This window comes from Puntigrus tetrazona, chromosome 21 (assembly GCF_018831695.1).
Source record: "Puntigrus tetrazona isolate hp1 chromosome 21, ASM1883169v1, whole genome shotgun sequence".
NCBI lineage: Eukaryota > Metazoa > Chordata > Actinopteri > Cypriniformes > Cyprinidae > Puntigrus > Puntigrus tetrazona.
In genome coordinates this window covers 15,198,392-15,226,145 of record NC_056719.1, presented here as the reverse complement: position 1 = coordinate 15,226,145, position 27,754 = coordinate 15,198,392, and the positions used below count along the sequence as shown (strand labels likewise).

At 37.0% G+C, this 27,754-nt stretch overlaps 1 protein-coding gene across 3 annotated transcripts; it reads right to left on the bottom strand.

Moving 5' to 3' along the window:
- Window positions 1-698: 698 nt before the first annotated feature.
- Window positions 699-18,952, bottom strand: rad50 (RAD50 homolog, double strand break repair protein). 3 transcript variants are annotated; one of them, XM_043221890.1, is made up of 26 exons: window positions 18,794-18,952; window positions 18,360-18,502; window positions 18,092-18,175; window positions 17,610-17,761; window positions 17,254-17,439; window positions 16,199-16,403; window positions 15,919-16,047; window positions 15,242-15,407; window positions 14,783-14,976; window positions 14,420-14,626; window positions 14,130-14,312; window positions 12,294-12,451; window positions 11,746-11,921; window positions 11,045-11,282; window positions 9,618-9,807; window positions 8,709-8,835; window positions 7,549-7,742; window positions 7,328-7,438; window positions 7,106-7,198; window positions 6,893-7,006; window positions 6,358-6,485; window positions 5,970-6,194; window positions 2,273-2,358; window positions 2,040-2,182; window positions 1,595-1,728; window positions 699-1,091 (listed from the first exon to the last, which is right to left on the bottom strand). In XM_043221890.1, the coding sequence occupies exons 2-26, from the start codon at window positions 18,486-18,488 to the stop codon at window positions 905-907; spliced, it is 3,939 nt and encodes a 1,312-aa protein (XP_043077825.1). In that variant the 5' UTR covers window positions 18,489-18,502; window positions 18,794-18,952; the 3' UTR covers window positions 699-904. The 3 variants fall into 3 exon arrangements, with proteins under 3 accessions (XP_043077825.1, XP_043077824.1, XP_043077826.1); XM_043221889.1 differs by having other exon boundaries at window positions 18,789-18,909; XM_043221891.1 differs by lacking the exons at window positions 18,092-18,175; window positions 18,360-18,502 and having other exon boundaries at window positions 18,794-18,881.
- Between the last annotated feature and the right edge of the window lie 8,802 nt (window positions 18,953-27,754).

Sequence of the window (27,754 nt, the reverse complement as noted above, 5' to 3'; positions counted from 1 at the left end):
TGCAGCGAATCTGCATTGGCTTGTTCTTGCAGTTGCACTGATACAATGGAGACGGGTTAGTCACACAGATGACGGCAGCAAATGTCCGGTGATTAACAACGTTTTTGGCTGAACTTAAATGTTATGGCTAATTTTAGAAACATACATATCAAAAGTAATCCCTCTTATGACACATGGATGAGTCTCATGCAATTCACATTGAAAATGAATGTGTGGGTGACCTTGCTTACAAGTGATCAAACCAAAAAAAAACACATTTTCTCAAAACTAATTCCTTTTGCATTCTTAACTATTCAGAATAAACACATTAAGTATGAAAAAGACTAGGCATTAATTAAAAAAAAGACTATATTTAAATACTTGCTCATTCAAATCTTACCTTAAACACTAAATATTACGTAAAGACTTTTATTTACTTTTATTTCAGGCATCCAAATTATGATTGGAAAAAAACTGGTTTTCCACAAATTATACAATTAAATAAACATAATATAATGTGTTTGGTGCTAGGGCTGAGTAGATTTAAATATGGTTGGGATTTAAGTAAATACTGTTTTGCGTTCATTAATAGTTCATTAATAATGATGAATTGTTCGTACTTTTCAGTCAATTATTAGAACTAGATCACATACTTTTTGATGCCAACATAACAGATCATGAAATAAAAGCCACCAATGATCAGGATTATGATTCAGAAATTAGAATCAGAAATGTTTTTTAATACATTTTAATACATTTAGTACATATATATTTCTGAAAGAAGTCAACTAAATTTACAAGGCCAACATACACTTTTAGTAAAGAGGCCGATAAGCCTTATGCCTAACGACTGTCCAAAATCTGAACTTTGATTCTAGCGCCGCTGTAGACTAACAGTCCTTCTTCTCTCATCTGATCTGATGCATCAGTGCAGGTAGGAGTTGAGAGTGTTGATGTTACACTTCGTGATCTCCGAGCACTGGTCCTGGTTCTTCCTGATCCTGTAGAAATGCTCCACATAGTTGGACCGTCCCAGAAGCTCCACAAAGTCCTCGTCGTGAGTGATGACAAGGAGCTGGAAGTTTCGTTGGCGAGAACGACTCTTGATTATCCTAAGAGGAAACAGTAGATGTTTTAGTTTTGTCATGTTCCTCTACTTAGAAATTTACATGAGTTTCCTGTTTGAAAACTGACCGATGGAGTAAGTTTGGAAAAACTTGACTGGTCTGCATAAAGCCAACTCCTAATCCCAACATTAAATGCAGTCCTCGAGCCAAAAACTCATCACTAAAAACCAATGACTTGTACATATGGGTGCAGTCATTTTAGCCAATTCCAAAACTGTTGCAACAGACATCGAAATTCTTATATTTAAAAAAAATGATTATGTTTCCATCTTTGTTGCCACAGTTTTGGAAGTATTGGGTGTCCCAATACTTTTGTCCATATAGTGAATGTACAAGTCATTGGTGTTTGGTGAGGAAGTGACCAATCAAGGTCTTCTGCACTGACTCAGTCAATTATTTCTTTTGCCTTACACATAGAAGCAGGGTCCAGATAAAAGGGTCCAGTTCCAACTGTTGCTAAAATGAATGATAATTATATATAGACTTACTCCACCAGCGCGTGTGCCAAAGACTCTATATTCTCTCTATCCAGGTTGGTGGTGGGCTCATCCAGTGCCAGAATCCCACAGTTTAAACAAAACGTCTCAGCCAGAGCCAACCGTATTATGAGAGATGCAAGAACCTGCAGACAAACAGGATGTAAAGTGAAACATTTCATTAGAAAAAAGCAACAACTTTGACACAATCCGATCTAGTAACAGTTCGATCTATCGACCAATAAAACTATCAGCCAGATGTGGTTTGACTAAAAGAAGTGTCAGCAACCTCTTCTCGGCTCCATAATCTAAGAACAGTTTTTTAACAGATAATGTTTTTATTCAATATGCATCCCTTATTTTATGTACGAAAATATGAAAATAACTTTTCAATGGAGTGGTCCATTGGTGGACTTTTTCTAGAGAAACCCATAATGCATGTAGTGGCTTTTTTGACCTTTTGTCCAGCACTGCAACGTCCACGCATGTCCAAAGCAGTGTCTCCTTTGACCATTACCACTCTATAGTTATAGGTCCTTCTTTTCAGGCCAGCAGAGGTGTTCTCGTCCACATCAGAGCGTATCTCCACATACTCAATGTCTGTGAGAGATCAGGAGACACGTAAACAACGCTATATTTGTGTTTAAAGAAAGACTCGGCAAGTCAAGTCAAGCACCGGTCGTAGCAGACCTTGTCCTCTGTACGTGCTTCGCCATAAATCTCTGATGATTTTATTAATCTCCTCCATCTTCATGCTGTGAAACTTCATTATTGTTCTGTAATAAAAAAAACAATAATAAAAAAATATATATACACAAAATGCCTTTGGTGCTTTTTTCAAAGTATAATGCTATTATGCCTAAATGTATAGAGTTCATAGTATTCTATTATTTTAATGAAATGCATTATTATTTAAAAAAAAATACATTCATATCATGTATTCATATTTATGTTGTACATATGTATACTAATATAATGTATATCAATGCCTACCAGATGTAAATTTCAATGTATATTAATACATTTTACACCTTATTGGTAATTACCAAAAACACTCCTGTTCATCTATTGCTATTTTTCCACGTAGTTTTAGTTTAACCTATGATAATACAGTAATAATACAGTGGCAATAAAAGCAAATGAAGAAAAAGTGTAGTGATTTATTGGAACTATTTGTCAAAGTACTAAATCTAAAACGCTTGTAAAACGCTATTTTGACCGTAAGACTTCAAAAAACTATTTATTAGAAATGATATTAGATGAAATCTTGCATCCTAGCATGGTGTGTCCTATCAGATTGCCACACTTCCTCTACTCCTCTGCAGAAACAGCAATGATGCTATCATGGTGAGAAGAACGGGTCAGCCGGTTTAACGTCAGACGTAGAGCTTTATCAGAAGAAAACTGCTTTACCAGACTGCACTCAAAGCCTAGAAAGCTGACTAATTTGGACAGCTGTCCCTGTATAGTGTCCGTCTGAAGCACACAGCTGTAGAGAATTTGATAAGTAACTTCTTGAGCGCCGTGTATTTAGAATCTGCAAGAAACAGTCGAACGCTTCCATGTTTACATATAAAACAAATAAAAAAAAAACAAAACTGTATGATGTCTAATATTTCATGTTTGCATGAAAGATGCTGTTTACTGTTTTTACAGAACAGATAATACCAATTTAGGCCAACTAATTACCAAGCAATGATTCATTATTTTCAGCCCGTGTTGAAAAAAGGTTGGATTAGCAAGAAAAAAAACGAAAGAAAAACAAAACATGGTCAAATTTGGTCTCAAATTTTGATCAATTGTACTTTTTGGTTGACAGTTTACTTTATTATGCTATCCTTACTTACAAAAACTAGTAAAATAAATTAATAAATATATAATATCTTGTGTCCGAATAACGTTTGGTTTAAGTATAGTTAAAAATGACAAAAACCCAGAATCTGTCAAATTTAATCCGTTTTAATAGACTTAGTATAACATTTTATCTAAGGTTTACATGAAATATATTAGCGTGTGTTGCTATGCGTTGTTGATAAAGTAACTACTATATCTGAATGATTATCTGAAGCGCCAATGTTTGGTGTAGCTCTGCATTTAGGTTCTGTTCTTGGCTTTTGCTACACGTTATTGATGCTCAAGAGAGACGTGTGGTGTGTAAATCTGTCTATATGTTTGGGCCTGTTGTGTTTCATTAGCTATCTTGCATACATAGGTGCATTTGTAGTAAAAAACTGTTAAAGGTTCATTCCAAAACATCACACCAAGTGGCTGAAAGTACTTATACCTAAATACCTACTAAAATACAATACAATGAATTAAGCTTCCTTGGTTGTGCAAATAAAAAGCCACATTAAAGGTAGTGGATGGTTAACCAAGATGGGGATAAAGCCTCTTATTTATGCAATAGTGGTAATTTTCCCCAAAATTGATCTGAAATCTGAAAATTGATTTTATACAATCATAGGCAACAACCAAGGGTTTGCTAGAAACCGTGTGACAAACCCTGAAACCTTGTAAGAACATATTGTGGTTTTTAAGAGTGCTGCACAATTTGGCCTATTTCTGGTGCAAACTGATTAAAGTCCAATACAGTCATTATGCAACAAATAATTTAGATGAATGAATAGTATATTTACAACGAATCAATTAATATCCAATTGAATATCATTAATTTACCACTAAAGCTACTGCATCTCCAATACTTACTAATAAATATTTCTGGAGTGAAATGACTGATCTTCACCATACTGCATTATTGAGCGAAGAAAAATTATTTGAACCATTTAAACAAAAGAAATCTAAGATTTCCTTGAGTAAGGATGACGCCTCCACGCAGTAGATGACGCCAGAGTGATTTAGACACCTACAGACCTTCTGATGCTACTTCTGTGAACACAAAGGACGATACTGATCTAAACCGATGATGATGACTTAGGACTTCCTCTGTATATCCCTCCATCAGAAACCATTTCAACAGCGTTTTTGATATTAATGCTTACCGCTTTAGCAATATTGCTGAAATTTGTATTTATGCCGAAGCCAGGATGTGGTGTAATGCGACTTCAAGTCTGGTGTATGTCACTTTATTAATCCATTCACACCACTGAAACCTAATTCGGGCAGTAGCTACACAAAATAGTTTAAATTAATCAAATATTTGTGTAAATTTAAAAACATTTCAGGTTTCCCATTTCCTCTGCGGAATACCACCATTAGAGTTTTAATAGTATAAGTAGTTTCACAAGGAACTGAGTTTAGTTTTAGTTCTCCTTCCACAAATATAGGTGCTTTTGCACCACTTGGCTGTAAAAACAAACAAACTATCTAGCGATTTCTCCCTGTTTTTCTTGGGTGCTTTCACATCTTTTTACAGCTTTCCCCATTTTATCACAATTCTGTCATGTTGGTTTTTCTATGTTGCAGGTTATTTGAGCATTACAGTCAAACTAATTTCCTTATTATAAATAAAAATCCTTCCAAGGTAACAAAATATAAGAAAATAGTAAATTTAGTAAAAATAGTAAAATGTCTTTGTTATTATTTTAATTTTAATGTATCTATGAAGGGAACCGACTGCCTTGAGAAACGTTTCAGTAGTAAGTCCATTTAATCTTTCCTTTAAAGCCTGAAGAGTGAGCATTTAAAAGCACAGCACTGCTTTGTGTACAACAGTTACCGGGGAAACCGCTATATTAAATTCCAAAAGCGCCACCTGTTGGCAAAAAAATTATCTGTGTTTTCAATAAACAGTCTGCTGTTTTTGTTCAGACCATTAAGAAAACCGACCCAGATTTATACACAGCAAACGCTCAGCTGTAAAAGGCATATTGACAAGAAGACTGATTGAGGTTTAGACTCCTATCTACTTTTTTTTACATTAAAAATGGCCTTTTTTATTTGGGCATTAAATAAATTTCAGTACAGCGGGTATTGTGGGTATTATTATGCTGGCATAAAAAAACAAACTGTTTCTTGTGTAAATCACTTTGTATAAAAGCATCTCAAACATGTTTTCAGTAGTTTTTAAAAATAAATTAATAATTGTGTTTATTTTATAATATATTGTTTTGGGCTTAATTTTGTATACATCAGAACAACTTCCTATACTGTCATCACCTAAAGATTACAACACTTGCTATGGTAAGCATTTTACCCTGATTTTGGGGAGTCCCTTAGATGAAGCCCACCAGTCAGTGATGATTCAACTGCAACATTACTGCTAAATGCATGAGTCAGACTTCCTTTAGGTTAGAAAAAAATGCACATGGTCTGTTGCTGATTGCTGCTTACTGTCTGCTGAACCACATCAAAACCAAACCTACACACTAAGACAAACCACTACCTAAAACTACCTTTCAGAAAATCCCTGATAACAAAACCTACTTACTGGTCTAGGGCTTTATAGTAGATGTCCAGGTCCTTATTGGCCAACTCTGTTGTTCTCATCACAATCATTTGGTCTCTGTAGAGATCCTCGGCCCGGCAATATTGATCCTCGCTGAGCTCTTTACGAAAACGGAGGATCTCGTCTTCGTAACCTTTCTGTCGACCGAGAGCCACACTGCGGTTCTTTTTTAGGTCCTCTAACTTTCGTTCCACTTCTCGCCGCTCGCTTGACAGCAGAAGACAGATTTTTTAAAAGCAGATGATCTATGCAAACTAGTTAACAGCAAAGTAATTCCTCTAGAGTTACTCTAAAGTCTTCTGAGCTTCTGAAAGTATGTCAAACATTGTCAGGGTTTCCTAAACGGTGGCTATAAAATGTGACCTCATACTTGCGCAGTTGCAGAACTTTCAGGTTGCCCATCTCTTTAACCAAGTCTTCGCGTTTTCTGGATACCTCTTTCAGCTCCTCCACACGCTTTCGTAAGGTCAAGTTGTCCTGTAGCCAGCGCTCTTGAACCTGTTAAAAACCAATCATATAACCACAAATTAAATAGAAAGTCATACGCTTCTGTTTTAGGGTAAAAGGTAAGCATATGGCGATGAAACATGCATTCAGACAGTGGTCTCAGATGATTAATCAGTTGACATTGTATCATTTCAAATTTAAAATTAGCAGCTGACATCCAATTAATGATTAAGAGATGCATCCAATTAATTAAGATATTTAAGTCACCTAACTTCATAGGTGTGAATAATATAAAAAATGTATGTCACAGACGATCCATTGATATTTAAATTTTTCCCTTGCTGTTAGCTGGATGGTTTTAGTTTTTGGTAATTAGTTTTTCAGCACTTTTGATGTTCATATGAGCACAGGCCTATGCAACACCGATAGCAAAAAACACAACAAGCTTTGCTTGGCACCTTCTGCGTGTCAATATCTTGTCGAATGTTGCCAATGTCTTTATTGATCTTCTCTCGCTGCTTTTCAGCCTCGTGTAGTTGTTTGTCCACTTCTTGTAGCTCAGTTTCTTTTTGCTGAAGAAATCAAAAAGTAAACAAGAAAATAAATAATAATTTTGGTGACTAAAATAGGAAATATAGAATACAGGATGGCTAAAAACGATTTTGTTGTACCTCTTTGTAGCTGTCCTTGCCCTCTTCTATGTACTTGGTAATCTCTCTTTCAAGGATGGTCAAGTTTCTAACTTTTTCCTTGATTCCATTTATCTAAAAGAAACCAAAAAGCTGATGATCATCAATATCCACCACCTCTAATGTTTACTGTGGTAAATAAATACAGTAATAAGAAGATGTATGAAACATAAAACATCAATGCAAAAACAAATATCCCAACACCTTTTCCTGGCCTTCCTCCTGTTTCTGTCTCCGGCGCTCAGCAAGGTCTTGTTTCTCCTGCTGGAGCTTCTCCAAAGAGGCAGCTAGAGGAGACACCTGCTCCTTTGCATCCTAACAAATAGACAAATTATAATGAACTACTGATACAGTGTTTAGTGAATCTATGAAATAAAACATGTCTATTTAATAAGGTACTTTAAAGCGGAGTGGGCGACCCTCACTCGAATGTCTCTGTGGAGTGTTTGGATCTCAGTGGAGAACTCCACACACTGCTCCTCCAACTGCTGACGTTTCTGCATATTGCTGGAGATCTGGAGCTTTTCTCCACGAATCTCATTCACGCTGCTCCTCAAGGCTTGGATCTGGTCCTGCTGGTCCTGGATCAGTTTCCTCTTCAGCTCGATCTTACTGCAGGCTACAGAGAAGGAGCAAATAGAAGAAACATCAACTGAACGCGCAGTTTTTAATCAATGTTTGATCTGATTTTACATTAACTACTTTGGGAAGTTGGCAAGTCCTGTGGTGTGACAATAAATTTCTGACTTTTGTGAATCATTTGTTCATTTGTCATAAAAAAGGTAATTAGAAATATTCTAAAAGCTGCAATTTACAGTACTTAAACTCACACTTATATATAAACAATATATAAACAGTAAATAACAATCTGACAAAATGACAAATGTTTAAAACTATGTACATATATTTGGAGCTAATAATTTTTTTAAAGAAATTCCTATTTTTGTTCAGCAACAATGCACATTACATGTATTTAATTTTACTTTACGTTTTAATGACTGCTGAAAATTTAACTCCACTATCACAAGAATCAATTAAAATTTATATAAAAAAGAAAAAAGATTTCATTTAATAAAACGTCATAATAGTACTGTTTTGCTCTATTTTTTATCAAACAAATGCAGCCTTGGTGAGCATAAAAGCCTGAACCCCGAGTATTAAGACATTTACAGCTTAATATTTCAGTAAGAGACATTATCTACGTTATATGTTGTAGAAAACCCACGAAAGATGTTATTTAAAAAAAGTCAAATTGTCGCACTTTACGGCAACACAACTTGGAATACATAGTTCAGAAAATAAAATACTGATAAGATACCATTCTGTGTCATTTTTGGTTGTAAATTTCAGTCCAAGGACAACAAGGTCCAAAATATGTATAAAACATTGTAAATTTTTAAATAGCAAACCATTCATGGATTTTCTACTACATATTTCAGTAAGAAACATAATGTACGTTATATTAAGCCACACAAGTCTTAATACCCAGGGATCCTTTTAAAAACATACAGATCCTTTTGAATCATAGTACATATTCACTTGAGATTAACAGAAGGTTTTTTTCCTCATTAACTGCTGAACGTACTGGTGTCCAGCCGGTGTTGGGTCTCTTGTTTCTCCTGGCTGACCTGCTGCATGGTGCGGCTGAGGTCGACTCCCTGCAGCCTGGCCGCATGTTGAGCGATCTTCCTCTCTACATCCTTCAGATCAAGCTGCAGAAAACAGCAAACATTCTGATTGTTGTTTCCAGGTCTCAATAAATTTGCATACTTAAGAATAAACATTGCATTATTCAAACAATTCTTTTCCATGACCCACCTAGACAAGTAATCTATTTTGAGACCCACCAAAATATTTGAGATAAAAAAAATGCCATTGCTGTAAGCTTATTCTTTATTAAAAGTTGAATATGGCAGAAAATAAGAAAAAAACAATTTAATGTTGTAGTACAACTGTAAAATTTCACTACTAATATTTATATTTTAATTTCTTCATTGTCTATGAAATATGTCCATAAAACCCATTTTTGCATGGCTATAGCCTACTGTGTTGTTAAACCTGTCATAATAGAACGATCTGAATCTGTTTGGAGATTAAAATAATTGTGAAATAATTGTAAAAATAATAAACAGATGTGTCTCATTTTAAATGAACTCTAAAAACGTAGATGACAAATTTGCTTTTTAGAAATCATGCTTTTGCAGTTGTTAAATAAATGTTCAGCGATATATATCAAAATATTTTTTAACTCATGTTTATATCGTGGCATTTGAAAATTCCATGATGAAAATTCCAAATTTGAAAAAAAAATACTAGTGTCGCAATTCATGTTTAATGTTGGTATATTGTGCTGCCCTGCATTATTATGTGAATAAGAAGACTTCAAGGTATATGTGGCGTTATACTGCTGTGCAGAAAATGTATGCACAGTATATATATATGATACGCAGGATCACATTTTCTGTTTTTGGACTAAATGGCATTGAGCTCAGACCTGATAGCGATCCATGAGTGATATGTCCTGCAGACAGGCCTTGGCTGTGTCTTCTTCAGACATCAGTGTGCATAGCAGTGTCTCTTGCTCCTCAGTGTCTCCTTTCAGCTTCTCAATGTCTCGATTCACACGCTGGAGTTCATTTCTGAGCTCTGGGAGCTCTTTCTCCTGGAGCTCTGCTATGGACAGCCTGCCAGTACAGGAGATGGACATGTTAGAAAATGATTCATCATTATCTTAAGCTGTGTTAATATGAATATGCAGGATGGCAGAGAATATGGATGGATGAATAGATAAAAGGTTAAATAAATAAACAGATAGATGGAGAGATGTAGTGGCTGGATGAAGGGGTGGAACTGAATAGATGGAAGAGTGGATGGATGATTAAGAGGCAAACTGGTGGATGGGTGAAGGGGTAAATAGGTGGTCAGATCAATATAGGATGAATGGGTGGGTGGGTGGGTGGAATGATGAGGGGCAAATGTGTGAAGGGATGGATGAATACATGAACACATGTAAACAGGTGGACAGATGGATGCTTAGATGAATAGTAAATAGTGGTGAAAGAATGAAGTGCTAAATTAGGTGGATGGATGGAGACGTAAATAGGTGGATGGGTGAAGAAGTAAATAGGTGGATGAATGGATGAAGGAGTAAACAGATGAATGGATGGTGGATGATGGATGGATGGGGGAGTAAATAGGTGGATGGATGGATGATGGAGTAAACAGATGAATGGATGGTGGATGATGGATGGATGGGGGAGTAAATAGGTGGATGGATGGATGAAGGAGTAAATAGGTGGATAGATAGCAGCCTAAATAGATGAATAGATGACAAAGGGAATAGGTGGATGGACAGACATATAAAGACATATACAGCTGAATAAAGGGGTTAATAGGTAGACAGATGGATGGGAGAAAATAGAACAACAGACAGATTTCTGGTTGAAGGGCTTAGTAGATGGACAAAAAACAAGGACGAAGGGTGGATGGAAGGATGGAAAAAGTGTTGAACAGGTGAATGACGGATGGATAAATATGTGAATTAAAATGATGATGAAAGTGTAAATAGGTGGATGGACAGATGGCTGCTTTAAGAGGTTAATAGGTGGACAGACAAATACATGGACAAAAAGTAGGACAGATGGATAGATAACATGATAAGCAGGTGAAGGATGTGTGGATAAATCGGTGAAGTGCAAGATGGATGGATAGATGGATGAAGGGGTAAATATGGCTGGATGAAGGGCTTAGTAGGTGAATGAATGGCCAAAAAGCAGTAGGATGAATGCACAGATGTGATAAATAGGTGGAGAATGGAACAATATGTAAGTCAAATGAAAGAATGGATGAATGGAGGATAGAGTAGCGTAGAAACAAAAGAATGGATAGATCGAAAATATATATATATATATATATTTTTGCCTGATGGGCTTCAGTGCCATCATTTCATCACGCCTGCGCTCCTTCCTCTTCAGGTCATGTTCAGTGTTCTTTAGTTTGTCTGGGACGAGTCGCAGCTTGGACTGCATGTCGTTAATGACGTCCTGGAGCTCTGCTTCTGACGGGAACACACGCTGACACACGGGACAGCACGGCTCGCCCTCCTCCGTCAGCTGACTGATGAACTGACTGTACACGGCTGTGGCACCCGCCAGCATAGCTGCTCAGAGAGCGAACAAGGACAGAGTACAAAAAAAACACACTGAGAAGTCACATTAGAAACATGGAAGGACTGCGAAAACTGGAAATGTTCTGGATCAGCACAAACAGGGCAATATAACCGGTACTGTGTGGTTAAAATGATCAACTACCACAATAGAGTCACCAGCTCACTACTTCATAGCTACAGCTATAGCTGTACTTGGAAAAAAAACGTCTATATCCTGTTTGGCAATGAATAGTAATTTACCATAAATCAGGCCCACACAAAATCTTCATCTGCAAAATCCACACCTCAAGCAGAGTTCAAAGACCATCATTTACGAAATGCGCCCTTCTGTGGGTTTGCGTACGAAATGTACATAAATTCTGTGCCATTCGAACAATGTTCGCACAAAATTAGCACAGAAATGTATTTTGCGCAGCTCAAAAAAGCTTGGTAAGAGCTGAACACACTTTTGTACCTCTCTGTTTGGAACACTTCTCCAACTCATCCTCCAGCTTGTTCAAGTCAGACTCAAAGTCCTGACTGCCGCACACATTAAAAAGTCTCTCTTCATAGCTGGCCAGCTGCTCTTCCTTGCGTTTGACTTCTGCGGTAAAGTGAGACTTCTTCTGTTCTCCAGATGCAAGCTCCTTACTATTAAACAAAAGAGTCTTGTTGTTTAGCAACGCTAGTTACATTTCATTTTTCATATATTTTCAAGTTTGAAACACAGCGCATTGTAATAACAGGGCATTCAATACTACATTGTATGTTCCACTGCCCTGTAGATGACCTGTTCCTCAGGAACCCAGAATCAAAACCCTTGAGAAGATATTACTTAAGTATGTGGGTGGTTGTGCAAATGTCAATATTTTCTGTTGTATCGAGGTCAGTGCATGCGTCGGTTATCACGTAGACATTTAGATTCTCTGTTACATGCACAAAATATATTTCAAACTCACACTGAAAATAATTGTTTACGCATTCTCTAGCTAAGAACTACTGTTATACAAAAGTGTGACAGACTTCATTTTGTTGAGCCGGTCTCTGGTGGAGTTGATCTCTTTGGATTTGGAGTAGATCCAATCTTCTAGCTCTTTCTTGTTTGGAAAGTGTCCCAACAGAGACACCAGCTCTTCGTTATGTCTCGACTTGATCTTCCTCACTTGCTCGTCTTTTTCCATCTGGAATCCAAAGAAGAGATAAACTATTTTGGTTTGGCGTAAGCACTGATAATACAAACTGCTATATGCCTAGTGTTTTTCAATAAATGCATTGGTTTAAAGTAGTATACTTTCTCGTATAAGCATTATCTGAAGAAATTATTTCATAGATCAAAATAATGATTTTAAAGATTCAAATTATTTGTATGACTCATATCAAAATAAATACTGTTGATGTCTCAAGCGGATCATGTAAAGCAGAGTTTCGATCCTAACCAAATCAAACACACCAGAACAAGCTAATAAAAGCGCTACTAGAAAGCAAAAGGCAGGTGAGATTTTATCAAGGTTGGAACAAAACTCTGCAGGACTGAGGCTCTTCAGGACAAACGTTGGTCACCACTGATATAAAGACATGCGCTGACATCTAGGCTTTACAGCTATATACTGCAAGCAATATGCAGGCGTATTAATACCAGGGTTTGATGTGCTACTGAGCTACTACAGAGGATGAGTCAAATATAAGGACTTTATATCAGAGGTAATGGGTTTAACGAAATCCAAATTTTAAAGTGTCATTTAAAAAGCCTGGTGCAGTAAAAGTGGTTTAAAATGAGTAATATCGTTAGACTGTTTTGATTCCTGATATCAACTGCAGATATCAGATTATGAAGTATTTCAGCCAAATATTGTCCTGTCCTAACAAGCCACATCAATGGAAGCCTTTCAGATGATGTATACATCTCAATTTGAAATCATTTACGGAGTCATTTAATCATTTATGACTGGCTCTGTAGTCCAGAGTAACAAATAAAATCTAGTACGTAGTACAAATTGAAACTTTAAAGCATTGTCAGAATTTTACTATCACTTTTTTAATTAAACATAACTTGCTGAATCAAAGTATTAATTTCTTTTAAAACAAGAAACAAAGTAAAAAAACTGACTGAAGGCGGTGACTTAGTTAACTATAGTCACATTTTTACAGAAGTCACAACGGCTCGTGAAAAAAAAATCACAGCTACTTTATGCAAGCGGTGTGGTTTGACCATTTTAAACTTATATAGCAGTTAAATAGCCCCTAGATTTCACTTATCACGAAAAAAACCCCAGGAAATATCAGATTTGACAATATGGGACCTTTAAAATAACTAAAAAGCTATCTGTTGTCTTTTACATGCGATCTCAAAGTTTTGTTCTAATGAGAGGATTCGCATACTTGCTCTGGACAAAAATAAAACTTATATTCTCCGGAGCGCAAACACAAATATAGATAGGATCCGTTTCACCGATATGATACTGAATAGATAATACTGAGTTTTTCCATCGCCTATGTTTACAGCATCCAAAAATCGAATTTGTATCCTAACTGATCAAAAAATTCTGTGTAGATCAGAATCTTGTTAAATATTTAAACCCCTGTTGTTCCTCTGTCTGTAAAAAAAGCTGCGAAGTGTATCTTAAATCTATCACGTATATTTATTTATTTTCATATATTCTTTTCATATTCTTATTTACAGCATTATCATAACAGGCTCATTAACTTTGAGAGATGTTGGGAGAAAACCGGTGGTTGAAATCAGACATTGAGCACCCTTGTATATCCAAAGACATTTATTTATGTTTGTTGTATTTGTTTTTGGCATTGAAGTGGGGATTGGTCACTAACGGACGAAAGAGTGATGGTATGTGAGCTCACCTTGGTCTTCTTGAGCATGTCCATCTGTGTGCGTGCTGCGGTGTGTGTGTTCAGCAATTCCATCTCCTGATCTAGCTTGCGCTGGGCCTGATCCAATTCAGTTTTCTCCTTCTGTAGTTCAATCACCTCTGCCTTTAGACTGTCCACTGTACAGGCCTGCATGGCATTGTCCAGCTCACGCTCCTATGAACAAACACACTTTAAGAGACGCATCTAAAAGCAAAAAAGAACATTAATAGAAATACATCTTTATGCTCAAAGCAAGTTATGCATGGTGTAACCGGCCTAACCGCTTTCTGAAGTTCGGCTTCTAGCTCCTGTAGTCTGCTTGAGGAGCCCTCCAGTCTCTGGAGGTCAGACTTGATGTTTTTCAGTTCCTGTTGTTTCTTGGCCTGTATGTCTCTCTTCAGCTCAATGGTTCTCTCTAGACCCGTCTTTTTATCTCGGAGATCATCGATGCTTTGCTGCTTCTGTGCCTCTTTCTGCTGCATATCATGCTGCAAACGCAAATAAGAAATGACAACACGTTACACTACTAATATTGCAGTTATAACTAGATTTTGTTCTTTTCTATATTAACTTTCTGTTAAGCCCTAATAAATAATCAATGATATATAATATAGTTAGTTATTAGTTAGTTGCTCAAACCATACCATGGTTTGGTTGAGGGCCTCTGTGTCCTGATCCAGTCTCTCTTTGACTTGTCTGTGGAAGCTCTGGAGCTGTCGCTCACTAAGAGGGGTCCGGTCATAACCCTCCAACTCCAGACAAGACGCTAAACTCTTGACCTGGGTGTCCCTCTTTTTTATGCTTTGAGTGTGTCTATCTGCCTCCAACTGCAGGCGGCCTACAAACGAACAAAAAGTGACGATGAACAGCTTTTAGAAAGAATAAACTTTATATGTGACGCTAAAAGGCAATATGAACAAAACTACTTGGCCACATTCAAACATATAACGAACAGATAATAACCTTCCTTTGACTTGCAATAGCGAGTAGCAAATCGTGGTTTGGCCAGGCTGTGATATAAACTAAAAGGACATCATTTTTATTTGAATTTTAGTGACATTATTAAATGTCATAATCAACTAAATAAAGGGAAATCTGACTACCTTGCTCAACTAGTAGTTCAGATTTGGTGCGGTTCATCTTCTGGCACTCTCGGCCGGCACGTTCAAGATCACGCTGGCACTCTGTAAGTCTCCGTTCCTTCTCCTTCACAGTCCTCTGGTGGTTCTGATACATGTCCTGCAGCTGATCATCTGTGCCCTGAAACACCTAAAACAGAACAACACAGATTCAGGGTTATAAACAAATGGTGTGGCGCAAGGCTTTGTCTTAGGCCTATTGTTTTTTGGATATACGCGATCCCTTTAGGTCATGCTTTTTAGTGGACATGGTATTCGCTTTCATTGTAATGCAGGCAACAAACATTTTCTTCAGACCAAGAGGTACCTTAACTACAATTCCTCAAACCTACGTCCCAATAGGCCAAGACTGCCGACAGACATTATTAAATATTAACTAATACTAAATAAGTGTCTGTTTTAAATATAAAAACTTAAATATAGAACTTTAATAAAAGGATTGGCTTTATGGTTTCACCATTAAAATGAAAAATGCCGTAAGTAGGCTATACCAAAACCGTCCATTTCTGAACATCCTGTGCATGTTTTCTGTGCAAAACACTTCCTCTGCTTTCAGATAATCGTTATCTAGCTTTTATGACTAATACTGATAGCAGTAAAGCCTTCATAACTAATTGAACTGATGAATATATATCGATTACCTGTTCCATCTTTTCCTCCAGTTCCCGATTATCATCCTCCATCTGTTTCTTCCTGCTGTCCAAGGCTTTGATGTCAATATCCAACTTCAACACTTTGCTGAGGCTGTTGTCTATGTCATACATTCGATTCTGAAAACGTGTGTTTGGAGAATATAAACAAGCCTTTGGGTTAAAACTGAACTGTGGCATACGCTTTAACTGGTACCCTCACGTGCATTACAATTTTTTTTAAGAATTGTCACAGCATAAAAATTGATGTCACAAATTCTTTGCGTCTCACCTCCAGAGGGTCAATCTCACTCTCAACGCGTTGGACACTTTCTTTAGAGGAAGCCAGCTGAGTCTCTTTAGTGGACAGCAGCTCTTTAATCTCTTGGGCTTTATCTTTGTTCTGTTTCAGGTACTTGAGCTCTGTCTGGCACGTTTTGACAATGCCGGCCTGCTTCAACCTCAGCACTCGCAGGGTCTCTAATACCTTAATGTACCTTCAAGTAAAATGTTTGGTTATTTTCAGGTGATGCTACTGTAATATGCTGCTTGGCAATATATTCTTATAAATAAATCAGTGGAGTTTCACAAGTTTTTCAGTTAGGGCTGCTCAATAATATAAATAAAAAGAAATAATTTTCACAAATAAATCAAAGAATGATTCCACTGATTGTCCAGTTTCAGTTGTAACTAAGCAGAGATTTCCCATCTCTCCAATAACCCATTAATAACCACTCCCTTAGCGCCACCTGGTGTAAGAGAGTATACAAAAGATGCTCTTTATTATATAAATATTACAAGAACCAATTTTCCCATTCCTTTCGTTCTGAGATAAAATGGCTTGGTGAACACATACAGTAAGTATCCAAAAAACAAAAACATTACTGATATGACAAAAATAAGAAAGCAGGGATTGTACCGTGTAAAATTAACTGCTAAAATATGATGCAAATTGAATACCTTATGGGGAAAAACAATTGTATGTGTCCCTGGAGCTCAGAAGTAGTGCGGGTATATTTGAAGCAATAGCAACAGTACATTGTAAGAGATTTTTTTTTCATTAGGACGTAAAGTAAAGATCAGGTTCCATGAAAATATCTAGTAAATTTCCTTCATTTTTTGTGATTTTCTCAACATTTAGATTGTTTTTGCTCCCTCAGATTCCAGTTTTTCAAATAGTCAGCCAAACGTTATCCCAACAAATCATACATCGATGGATAGCTTATTTAAATTTCAGATGATGTATATATCTCAATTTTAGAAGAACTGACCCTTGTGACTGTTTTTGTGGTCTATGACCGAAGGACAGAAGCTTCGGCGAGAAATGTATGGTATACATCAACAAACCTTGTGGCTGAGAAAATGTCATCAAACTTCTGTTTGAGGGCTTTTCCTTCACTGAGAGGCCAGTTGGACTCCTCTTGATGGCAGAAGATGACATGGTTGATAACGGCCTTGGAGACGCCCAGTGCTGAGATCATCTCACGGTCCATTTCAGCACATTTAGAGCTCAGGCCCACTTTCTCTCCATGCCTGACATAAGAGAGGTCAAGGCATATTAATGCAATCATCAATAAATGTGGCGAACATGACACTAAAGTGAAGGTTGAAGTAACGTCTGCTGCAAGAAAACTTTCAATCACAGTACTTGCAATCAAATAAATGACTTTTAAACAGAATAGTGCGCCAAATGCGAAACCCACTTGAATCTCGTAATGACACCCTCGAGAGTCTTGAACTCGGTTTTCTTGCCCTTCTGTGTGCTTTGCATAGACCTCTGGACAGCCACAGGAGCGCCATTCACGTCTCTAAACTGGAGTCTGATCTGCGCCCGTACATCCGTCTCATGGGCATCCTACAACACACCAACATTAGCATTAGCACACGTAGGTACTGCTAGTTTTTGTTTACATAAAGAACAATAACCAAATTATGCAAAATAGCAAAGAATAGCAGAGTACACACAACTATAACAATAATGACGTTACAATCACTTTTTACATTTAAATTTTGTTTCAGCCGATAAAAAAATTGACAGCCAATCAGAACCATTCTGCATTTAAAGTGGCTGCTTATAATAAACAAATCTGTGGCATTGGTGTGGATGCTAATAGTTATTGCTGGAAAGGGGACTTAAGACAAGCAAGTCTCGTTTTTTGTTTTCTTGCATTGCTCTTTGACCTACTTTGGGATCATGGACAAATGTGCTTCCTTTACTTCCTGGTGGAAAGTCTCCTGAAGTGATGTATTTGAGACACTCAATGATGGTCTGCAGGTCATAAAAAGATGTTTTATCATTATTCCTGAAAAAATATTATTATATTATATATTTGTCGGTAGGTAGAACTTAAACATAAATATTTAATCATCATAATGTTTTATTTTGGCTGTAAACATAAAACCATTTTTTAAATCAATTTTATGAGTATCATGACTGACGACAATGTGCCAACCGTTTTTCCAGCTCCATTAGGTCCCACAAGGACTGTCAGAGGGCTGAAGAAGGTGATCACTTGCTTGTCTTTATCCTCAACTCCAAAACTCCTTACTCCCAGGATACTCATCTTTTCAATCTTAGACATTTTGGACTTGCAGCCTTGAAATTATATCAAAACAAATGCAGTGAAAATCAGTGCACATAATTAAAACTTTCAATTTTTTGTTCGCAGACATTTAAAAAAATATATTGGCTATCTTTTGCCTTGCTTATGAAATCCAGTGAAGATGCATAAAATTACTTGGACAAGTGGCATATGTAGTATAATGTGTTCAAATAATGAAGACGCGAACGTTCTAGAATGCAGCTGGGCTACCAAACATATATAGATATATATAAAAACATTAACAGGGATATAAAATAGCATAGCATTTTATTAGAATACCTTACACGGGATAAACAAATCTGTAAACTCCACGTAAACCGAAGTTCCGGTTTGTTTTGACTGGCTCCTCGCTCTCAATCGCGTGTTTCCCGCGTCGGCGCAGTGACGTGCTTCCGCATTCAAATCACCGTCACAGGAACTATCGAGAAACTACAAATCCCAAAGTGCACAGTGATTATTTTTATTTTATATTATATTTAATAAAATATATTTATAATGAAATATTGCAACAACAACAACGAAAAAAAAACCTCCCCCTCCAAACACCAGCTATGACCACACAAATTTAGTTTAGTTTAAATTGTCTTGACTAAACAACTACAGTTAATCATGTTTTGTGGAAATAGTAGCTGTTTCGCACATAGCCAATATCAGCTTAGCCAGTACGAATATGGCTTAACGTTAAAGTTCACGTTCATCTTATAAAAACACATCGAAACGTTTGATCCCATGACATGAGCGTTTGATGTGTTTTTGACGTGATCTCCCGAGGAAACGGCCTTGTCAGTTCAATATATTAAACATTAATACCACCAAAGTTTGGTTTATAAATATGGCCCTGAAAAACACGAAGCATGCGTGAAAGAGTCGGAAGGCTCCTCTCTTCAAGGATTTCAAAGGCTCCAGGGGCAAACGCAAACCTCCACACACACGATCGCTCAGATCTGCACAACCTTCCTGTTTCTAATCTGTAAGTAGCAAAATGATTTGACCTAAATCCTGCCAACGTGGAGCAAGAGAAAAGTTTGACGCACGTTCTTTGTTGTGGTCAAGTCACGTTTGATATCATCACTTTTTTTTCATAAAACGACAAAATGCCGTAACAACAATTTAATCTATTCTCTATTCAAATATATATTGTCACATCACATGTTTTGTTGCTTAAATGAACATTATTTGCCATTCAAAATGTGGTGTTCTTGTTATACCACATCCATCCACTTGGTGTTGCTGTTTCATCAATTTAAGGACGTTAAATTGGAGATTTGTAGAAATCAGATGATGAATTATTTGTAAATTTAAATTCCATTCAAATAGATTGAGCACAGTCATGAGAGATTGAAAAATAGAACTAAATTTGGAAGAGAATGTCAGTAGAATATATCAAAGTAAAGTTAAAACTGAATGATGAATTAAGAAATATTGAAAGAATGAAATACTCTTATGCTTAGTATATATTTAACATTGTAGTGTGTGTGTGTGTGTGTGTATATATATATATATATATATATATATATATATATATATATATATATATATATATATATATATATATAAAATTCCAATTTAAAATGACTTTTCTAATTATATATTTTTACATAGTTACAATTATTTAAAATCACATTTACAGTCTTGGTGAGCAGAAGAGTTCATTCACAAGACTTCTTTAAAAATGATCTCTTATGCTCATCTAGGCTGCAATATTGTGAAATATTGCAGTTTAAAATATCTATTTTCCATTGTGTTTTAATATGTGAATATGTTTTGATCAAATAAAGTGTCTGTGAGCAAAAGAGACTTATTAAAAAAACATTTAAAAATATGCTGTTTTCTTCCCAGCATTGCAGCACACGGTTAAGGGGGATGACGCTATACGTGAGGCCCTTCATCATCTTCGAGACCTCATGGATTACGCACATCTCTTAACACTTGTAAGTGCTACGCTAAACGCCTTCATTACACTTTATTTCTGCTATAAATAACTCCCATTTTCTGCAGAACACAAACGCGATATACATACCGAATGTGCATACCGAAAGCGGGGAGGTAAGTTTAGGGCAAAAACACAGAATTCGTGTGTTCGAGATGCCGTATATCTGAGCAAGACGGGGCCTGTTTTCTCCAGATGTGCAGCTGTAAAGAGTTTATTGCTCAAGAGCTTCTGAAGACGTTAGTTTCAGCAGAAATCGGCGCTCAAGACGCTGCCGCTGAACCGCGCACCGCACTTAGACTGTTACGGCACAATATCAGACATCTCCTTCAGAACTCGGTAAGTGGTTTCTCGCGTGTGTTTTGGTAGGGTTATGTGAATTTTTATGGATTTTCTTTTTTTCCCTTTGCAAGATTGGAGAGCACTGTCTAAAGGACAAAGTCATGGTTCGCAAGATCAACTGGAGGATTAATCAAGAGTCGATGTTCATTCGTCGATGGCTCGCTTTTTTCCAGGACTGGATGTCCAAATGCATACCCGCCAGGGACTTTTGATTTATTCGAGCCGTATTGATTGAGCCGTTTGAGTATTACTTTTTATAAATGGCCTTATCTTGATAAGAGCTTTCAGCCGCGTTACTGCGTGATTTTGTTTCTTAATAATAAATGATAATGTGTGACCGTGACTTGGGAAGCTTTCTTTTTGTCGTGATTCATATATTTAGATAAGTTTGCAGTAGAGGGCAGTGTCTAGCTTCCACTTCATTTTAACACAATGTGGGAGAAGTAAGTGTGAATGAAATGAGGCTGGACAGGATTGGATTGGATTGTGAAGTAGCTGCATGATAATATCTGAAGAGCAGCACTAATGAACATTTATTGGTTTCTGTTTCCTGTACGTCTCAGTTTGCTCTATAAGCTCCTCTTTGGCTGTTTTGCTCTCGCGAGATAAATGTCAGGCAAGATGTCTAACACTAGAAAATTTAATATTTGGCATTGATTTAGTATTGGAAATGCATATGTATGTTAATCCGTCTGTCTATCTCTATATACACACACACTGTAGAGACGGTCGTTTAATGAAAGCCAAATGTAAATATTCTAATAGTTGGAATATTTAAATGTGGAATGATAAAAATAGGCGCATTTCGAAAAATATGAATATATTGAGAAAAATAAATTAATTTAAAGAAAGTAAAACTTTCCATATATTTTATATTCATTACATGTAAAAAAAAAAAAAAAAAAACATTTCAAATGAGAGTTTTTTTTTTTTTGGTCATTTTATAGAGTTTTATGGTTTCATTTTATAGTCTTCAAGAAAAGAGCTACCGAACCACTTCTGAAACAACTCCAGAGGCATCACAACCTGGAAAAGAGCTAGATGTTGCTCGGTGGTGCAAAGTCCTCTCTTCAGATGAAAGTAAATCTGGCGTCTTCTGGAGTCTGGGGAAAGACTGAAGAGGTTTAGATTCAGAGTCCAGCGTGAAGTTTCGAAGTCAGAGACGATTTGGGGAGCCTTGATGTCTATTCATGTCATTCCAGACATACTAGATAACCATGAGATCAGATCTCTGTGCGGAGCCTGGATGTCGTCAGACAAATAAATCTTACTGGATAATTACAAAATGACAACCTTTTTTTATGAAAATATGTACCTCGGCGACACCATTTTTATGTACCTTACTGCACATTTTTCCACAGTTGCAACAAAACAAATAAAAAATGTTATTACGTTGATATCGGTAGGTATTGCTGTGTTTTTATTGTGTGTGATTTTTTTTTTTTTACATTTTTTTATTTCTGTCACTGCATTGATGTACTTACTGGTACGTATTCCGTGTCTCACTAAAAAGTGTGCACAGGTATGTTTATGCCTTCAGACCAAGTAGAACAAGGGTTTGGTTACTGATATTTCCTACTGACGCACAGCAAAAATAGAAATATCTGTTTTTTTTAGCTGGTGAAAATGCAATCTAACGTTGGACACCACTTGTGCAAAAAAAAAAAAAAAAAAAAATCAGTTATAGATGCAAGGTGACAGTTCAATTCAGCGTTCATCTACGTGTCAGTTTGGTTTCTTGTAAGTCTTGTATTTGGTATTCATTAAAAACAGCAGGGTGTCACTGCATATGGCACAAGTATATGCAAAGTACAATACTCATAAAGGCGTGCAGCGCCTGTAGCCCTGCAGCCAACAAACACGGTTCCTTTTCGGGATCCTGAACCGAAAGCGCAGGCAGGTGAAGTGTGGTGCGTGGGCAGGAAGTTATTTTGAGGTGAGTTGGAAAGCAAATCAGCTGGATCCGCGGGGGAATCGAGCGGCTTCTAGCAGACGCTACACAGCTCTGTTACACAAAAGAGAGACAGCGAGAGAGGAGGCAGCTCTAGCACTGATTTAACAAGCTTCAGCTAAGACAGATGTTATCTTTCCCGGCCCTGACTCGGCATGCGGAGACGCTGGTCGTGTCTGAAATCAAAAAAAAAAAAAAAAACGCAGTGAAAAGAAGCCGCCAGGGCATGCAATTAAAAATACAGTTCATCTGGTATGAATCAAACGCATTACATTTGTGCTCACCACAAATACATCAAAACATAATGGAAATATACATTTCATATCGTAATATAGTTATTGCAGAATTTTTAGCATTATTACTCCATTTTTCAGTTTCAAATTATCCTTCAGAAAACCTTCTTGATGATCAATATCAATGTTTATCATTTTTTTTAAAAACAGTTACCTGTATAATGCCCAATAATTAAGCCTTTTTTCCTTTGCGACAGTCATACCCGAGGATGTATTCGAAAAGGGATTGTTTTGTAACATTATAAATGCTTTTCATGCATATCGTTGCTGTCGCTCGATTAATCGAATGCGTTCTCGCAGAATAGAAGTCTTAATCTCTCAGACTCCAAACTTTTGAATGTCAGTGTACCTTCATATAAGTTACATTTATGTATTTTTTTTTTCTGATCTCATTTTCAACCTTAAAAGTAGATTATTATTCAGTAGTTTACAGTAATTCAGCTCTTTTACGTTATTGCACACGAGTTATCTTCGAAATGATATACAGTCACGCCTGGCATACAGTTTTTGAAATACGCCATATGTATGTGCATATATTGTGCACGATGTATGAATAATGCGCGCCCAGTGCGGTCCGAGATAGATCATACAGGGTCCACGTGTACATGCATGGAGGACTGTCCTGACGTTTACTACTCATTTGCATGATATGAGCCAAAGAAGCCCACTTTCTGCAATTGACCAACAGTTTTGGAGACATTTGGTCTTTCCTGTTTCAAGCTGGAAATAGTTGCCCGGGGGTGTTATGAATACGGTCGCAGACTGACTTGCCCTAAAGGGGCTTTGACGGTACAGTGATATTCAATTCCGGTCGTTCATTTTGCATAAAGCGAAATATCTCGTTCACGTCTCACACCAGTGGCCCGGAGCGTTCTGCATGAGGTGTTACATACTAGCTAGGGATCAAAGACCAGAACCTTAGTGAGTTCAGGAGATGAGAGGAGATGTCAGCGACCCGGTTGAAACTTCTGCCAGCACCGCAAGTGCACCTGAATAATTATTTTTTCCATCATCCTAGACTCTCAGATATTGTCGACGGTACTTAAAAGAGAAAAATCCTCCAAGGCGTCGACTGGGTGACCCTGGACATGTAAGCTATCGAAAGTTTTCATAAGAAAAGGACTTTTAATTTGTTGACTTTTTATTCCTCACGGTTTGCACCTCTGAGATAACGGTTGGATTCGGTATTTGAGAACTTGCTTCAAAGTAGAACAAACCTGGCCGTGTGAAATACGAGGCCAAATGAAATACAGCTCATAGTTGAGCAAAACGCTTCGTGTTACTCATCTTGCACAATTTTAGTCAATGAAATGGGCAGGAAATACTTGGCTAAAGATTCAAAGAGGTAGTTTGTCTGAAACCCAGACATTATGGAAGGCTATTCCAGAGTTTGGGAGCCAAATGCAAAAATGCTCAACTTCCTTTTAATGGACTTTGTTATAGGCATTGTCGCAAGTCCTGAGTTTTCCTACCTTAATAATATCGAGAAGCAGCTCTCCTGCTACAGATAACAACTCTTTCAGTAATTTAGTTTGTACAGAATCTAATAACCATGTTGGTTTAGGTGCAGTGATACGTTAATTTAACTCGGTCTCTTACGGTTGTAAAATACTGCGTGATTGAAACACTATTAAAACGCTTGAAACACGAATGCTAAAATTTGTCAGAACAAACTTTGAAACTGAAAGCTTGGGTTTGAAGGTGTTACATCAAAACAATGATGATTGGACAGAATCATAAAATATATATTTTTGTCATTAATCACTTACGCCCACGTCGCTCCAATCCCGTAATAGCTTTGTTCGTCCTCGGAACACAATTTATATTTTAGCTGAAAATCGGGAGACATGTCCCATTGACTGCCGAGTAAATAATGATGTCAACGTATGAAAGACACCATCAGAAAACCATTGGCTCAATCCGAATGTCATGAGAATACCAACGAGGAAATAATGACTTTATTCAACAGTTTCCCACACGAATATGCTGTTTGCGGTCGAATCAAAGCGTAAATACACGTAGAAAATGTATTCATGTGGCACAGCCAATGCAGAAAATCTTACAGTTTGACCCAAAGAGAAATGAATCTCGAAACTTTTTGATGCAAGACCCAGCCGCGGCCGGCAAGGTGACCGTTTCTCTCCTTGTAAGAATGATTGCTATCTTCATTCAGCTTAAAGATAAATAGCACAGCAAACTGAACAAAAATCTGCCAAAAAATCGTCCAGGGTGAATTGTGATCTGAAAGAAGGAAAGGACGATTGAAAGAGGTCAGTACTGAAAGTTATAGTCTCGTAACAGTTATATTAGCTATATGACCCTATGTTCAATGATCACTCTCTGCTTGAATTCCTGCCAAATGCTCTTTGCCGTCACATGATATTTGTTGTCACATGATCCAGGGCTATTTTTAAGCATGTTCAAATGCATTGAGAATATAAGGCAAACCTGAAGATCCTCCAGCCTAAGGGACAAAAAACATAGCGACTACTAATTTGTTAGCATGCATATTACTAATACTGGCTATTTATTAGTAAGAACATATTCTGCACGGCCATATTCTACATCCCTAATACATTTAACATCCACCCCTATGAATAGTTAGTTAATTGAAAATAAATATACTGTGACCATAACTGCCTTTGAAAAACAATTGATTTATTATCATCATGATTTGGGAAAATCAGCAGAATGCTCGCTTTCGCAATTTTTGGTTTCCTTAAAATCTTCTCAATCAGAAACGTGCCAGTTATCATCTGGAAATGGTCGGCGAAGCTAGTGATTAATCACAACGCTCAGGACAAGATTGATTCGCGCGATGGCAGAGACGTATTAGCTGGCCGAACAGGAGAAAAAAAAAAAAAAAAAAAAAATCGATAGAAATCGAAGTAAAATTCGCCTGGGCCGCGTTTGGACCGATAGACCAGCTGTTTAAAGTGTGAACTGGTAGAAATCGGATTGGCAGAAATGTCAGTCGAAACGGCTGCTGATTAAACAGCAAGGTCACTTGTTCGCCGCGCAGCCTTAAGTCAAACGGCAGACCGGTTGCTGTTTGAAATGCTGGCCGTTTCGTCTATCCAATTTAGCAAACATTGGTAGAGAGGGGTTTGATTAATTTGCTCTCCCACCCCATGCGCATTTGGCCTGCTAATGGACCGGCCTGCATCGCTTTGCTGTTGCAATGACGTATCATATTCGGAAAAATAGCTGCCTTTGAAAACGCTTCTCGTTGTGGGTCGCCAGGAAAGTTGTAGCTTGTCACTCTCTTTCTCTCGTTGCTGATAATCGCTACTGACAACTACATGCCAGTGTGCAGAATATCACCAGGCGGCGGTTTAATTACGGCACCGAGGTCATAATGGAGTCCAATTATTACCATCCTGAGGACAAATTAAACGAACTTAGTGTCATTAGGGACACTCATTACTTCGGCAAATGTCTGCTTTTGCCTCTTCGCGATTCCCAGACTGATTAGAGAGCACGGGCTGTGCGACAAGACATGGGAAAGTCATTTGAAGTTGCTCTTCAATGCAAATAGCATGTCTAATCTTCTTTCCATTAGAACACAGTCATTTGTGTGTCACGCGTGTGTCAGCCGCACGGTAAACTGGACTATGACCGTGAATGTGAATTTCATAACTGTCTGTCATTTTGATTTGAGGTCACTATAGCCAAAGAAAAAAATAAAAAAAGATAATCATAGCTGAATATGTAGTGGTTGCTAGTGTGTTACAGGGGCGGGTCAGTTTATTTTGATTATCATTTATGTGTGCGTGTGCCTCTTCTAGTATGTTAATAAAAACTTATTTTGACTGCAATTAATCAGGATATATATATATATATGCACATGGTTCAAAGATGAAAAATGGTTTATAATACTGCTTTATATTTTTGTTGCTTTTTTCCAACAAATGTAAGAGTTTTCTGTTCGATTTCTGAGCAAAAAAAAATTTTTTTTTTTTTATATATATATATATATATATATATATATATATATATATATATATATATATATATATATATATATATATATATATATATATATATATATATATACACATATACACACACACAATTTTCCCTGAATTTAGACAACACATGACATTAAAAGACTAATTACTTTCTCCTCAAATAGTAGTAAAAAGTTGTTTTTTTTCTGCTATCCTAGATTTTGCCCATTTCTCAGTAAAATATCGTTACAGCGAATGACAATGTAACATTATTTCAACCAAATTTGGACATTTTATTCTTCAAAAACATACCTAAACCTTAAAAGTAGATACTTATATTTAATGTCCTTTCTATGGGCATAAAAAGTTTGTGTGTGTGTGTGTGTGTGTGTGTGTGTGTGTGTGTGTGTGTGTGTGTCCAGGTAGCTAAAAAAAGACGCAACAAAATCCCATAGACTTGGGGTATATATAGAGACGTACTTTTACCTTTTGCTACTGCTGTAAAAACGTAAAACAAAGAACCATAATTTTCCAGGTGTTGAGACTGAATAACTCACTATTCATTGCTCGTTGCTCTCATTGCCTATCTATCTATTACCTGATTCGACCAACAGCCAAGAGAGGCGAGATGCAGAATGACTTTGTGTGACTTCATTCTGTGTGTGTGAAGAGGCAATCAACACACCTGTCCTATCCATTTACTGCTGTATGAGGGACCCTGAACAGACAGGATGCAGACAATTCCTGACATTATGCTCTCGAAATCCATCCCAAGACCC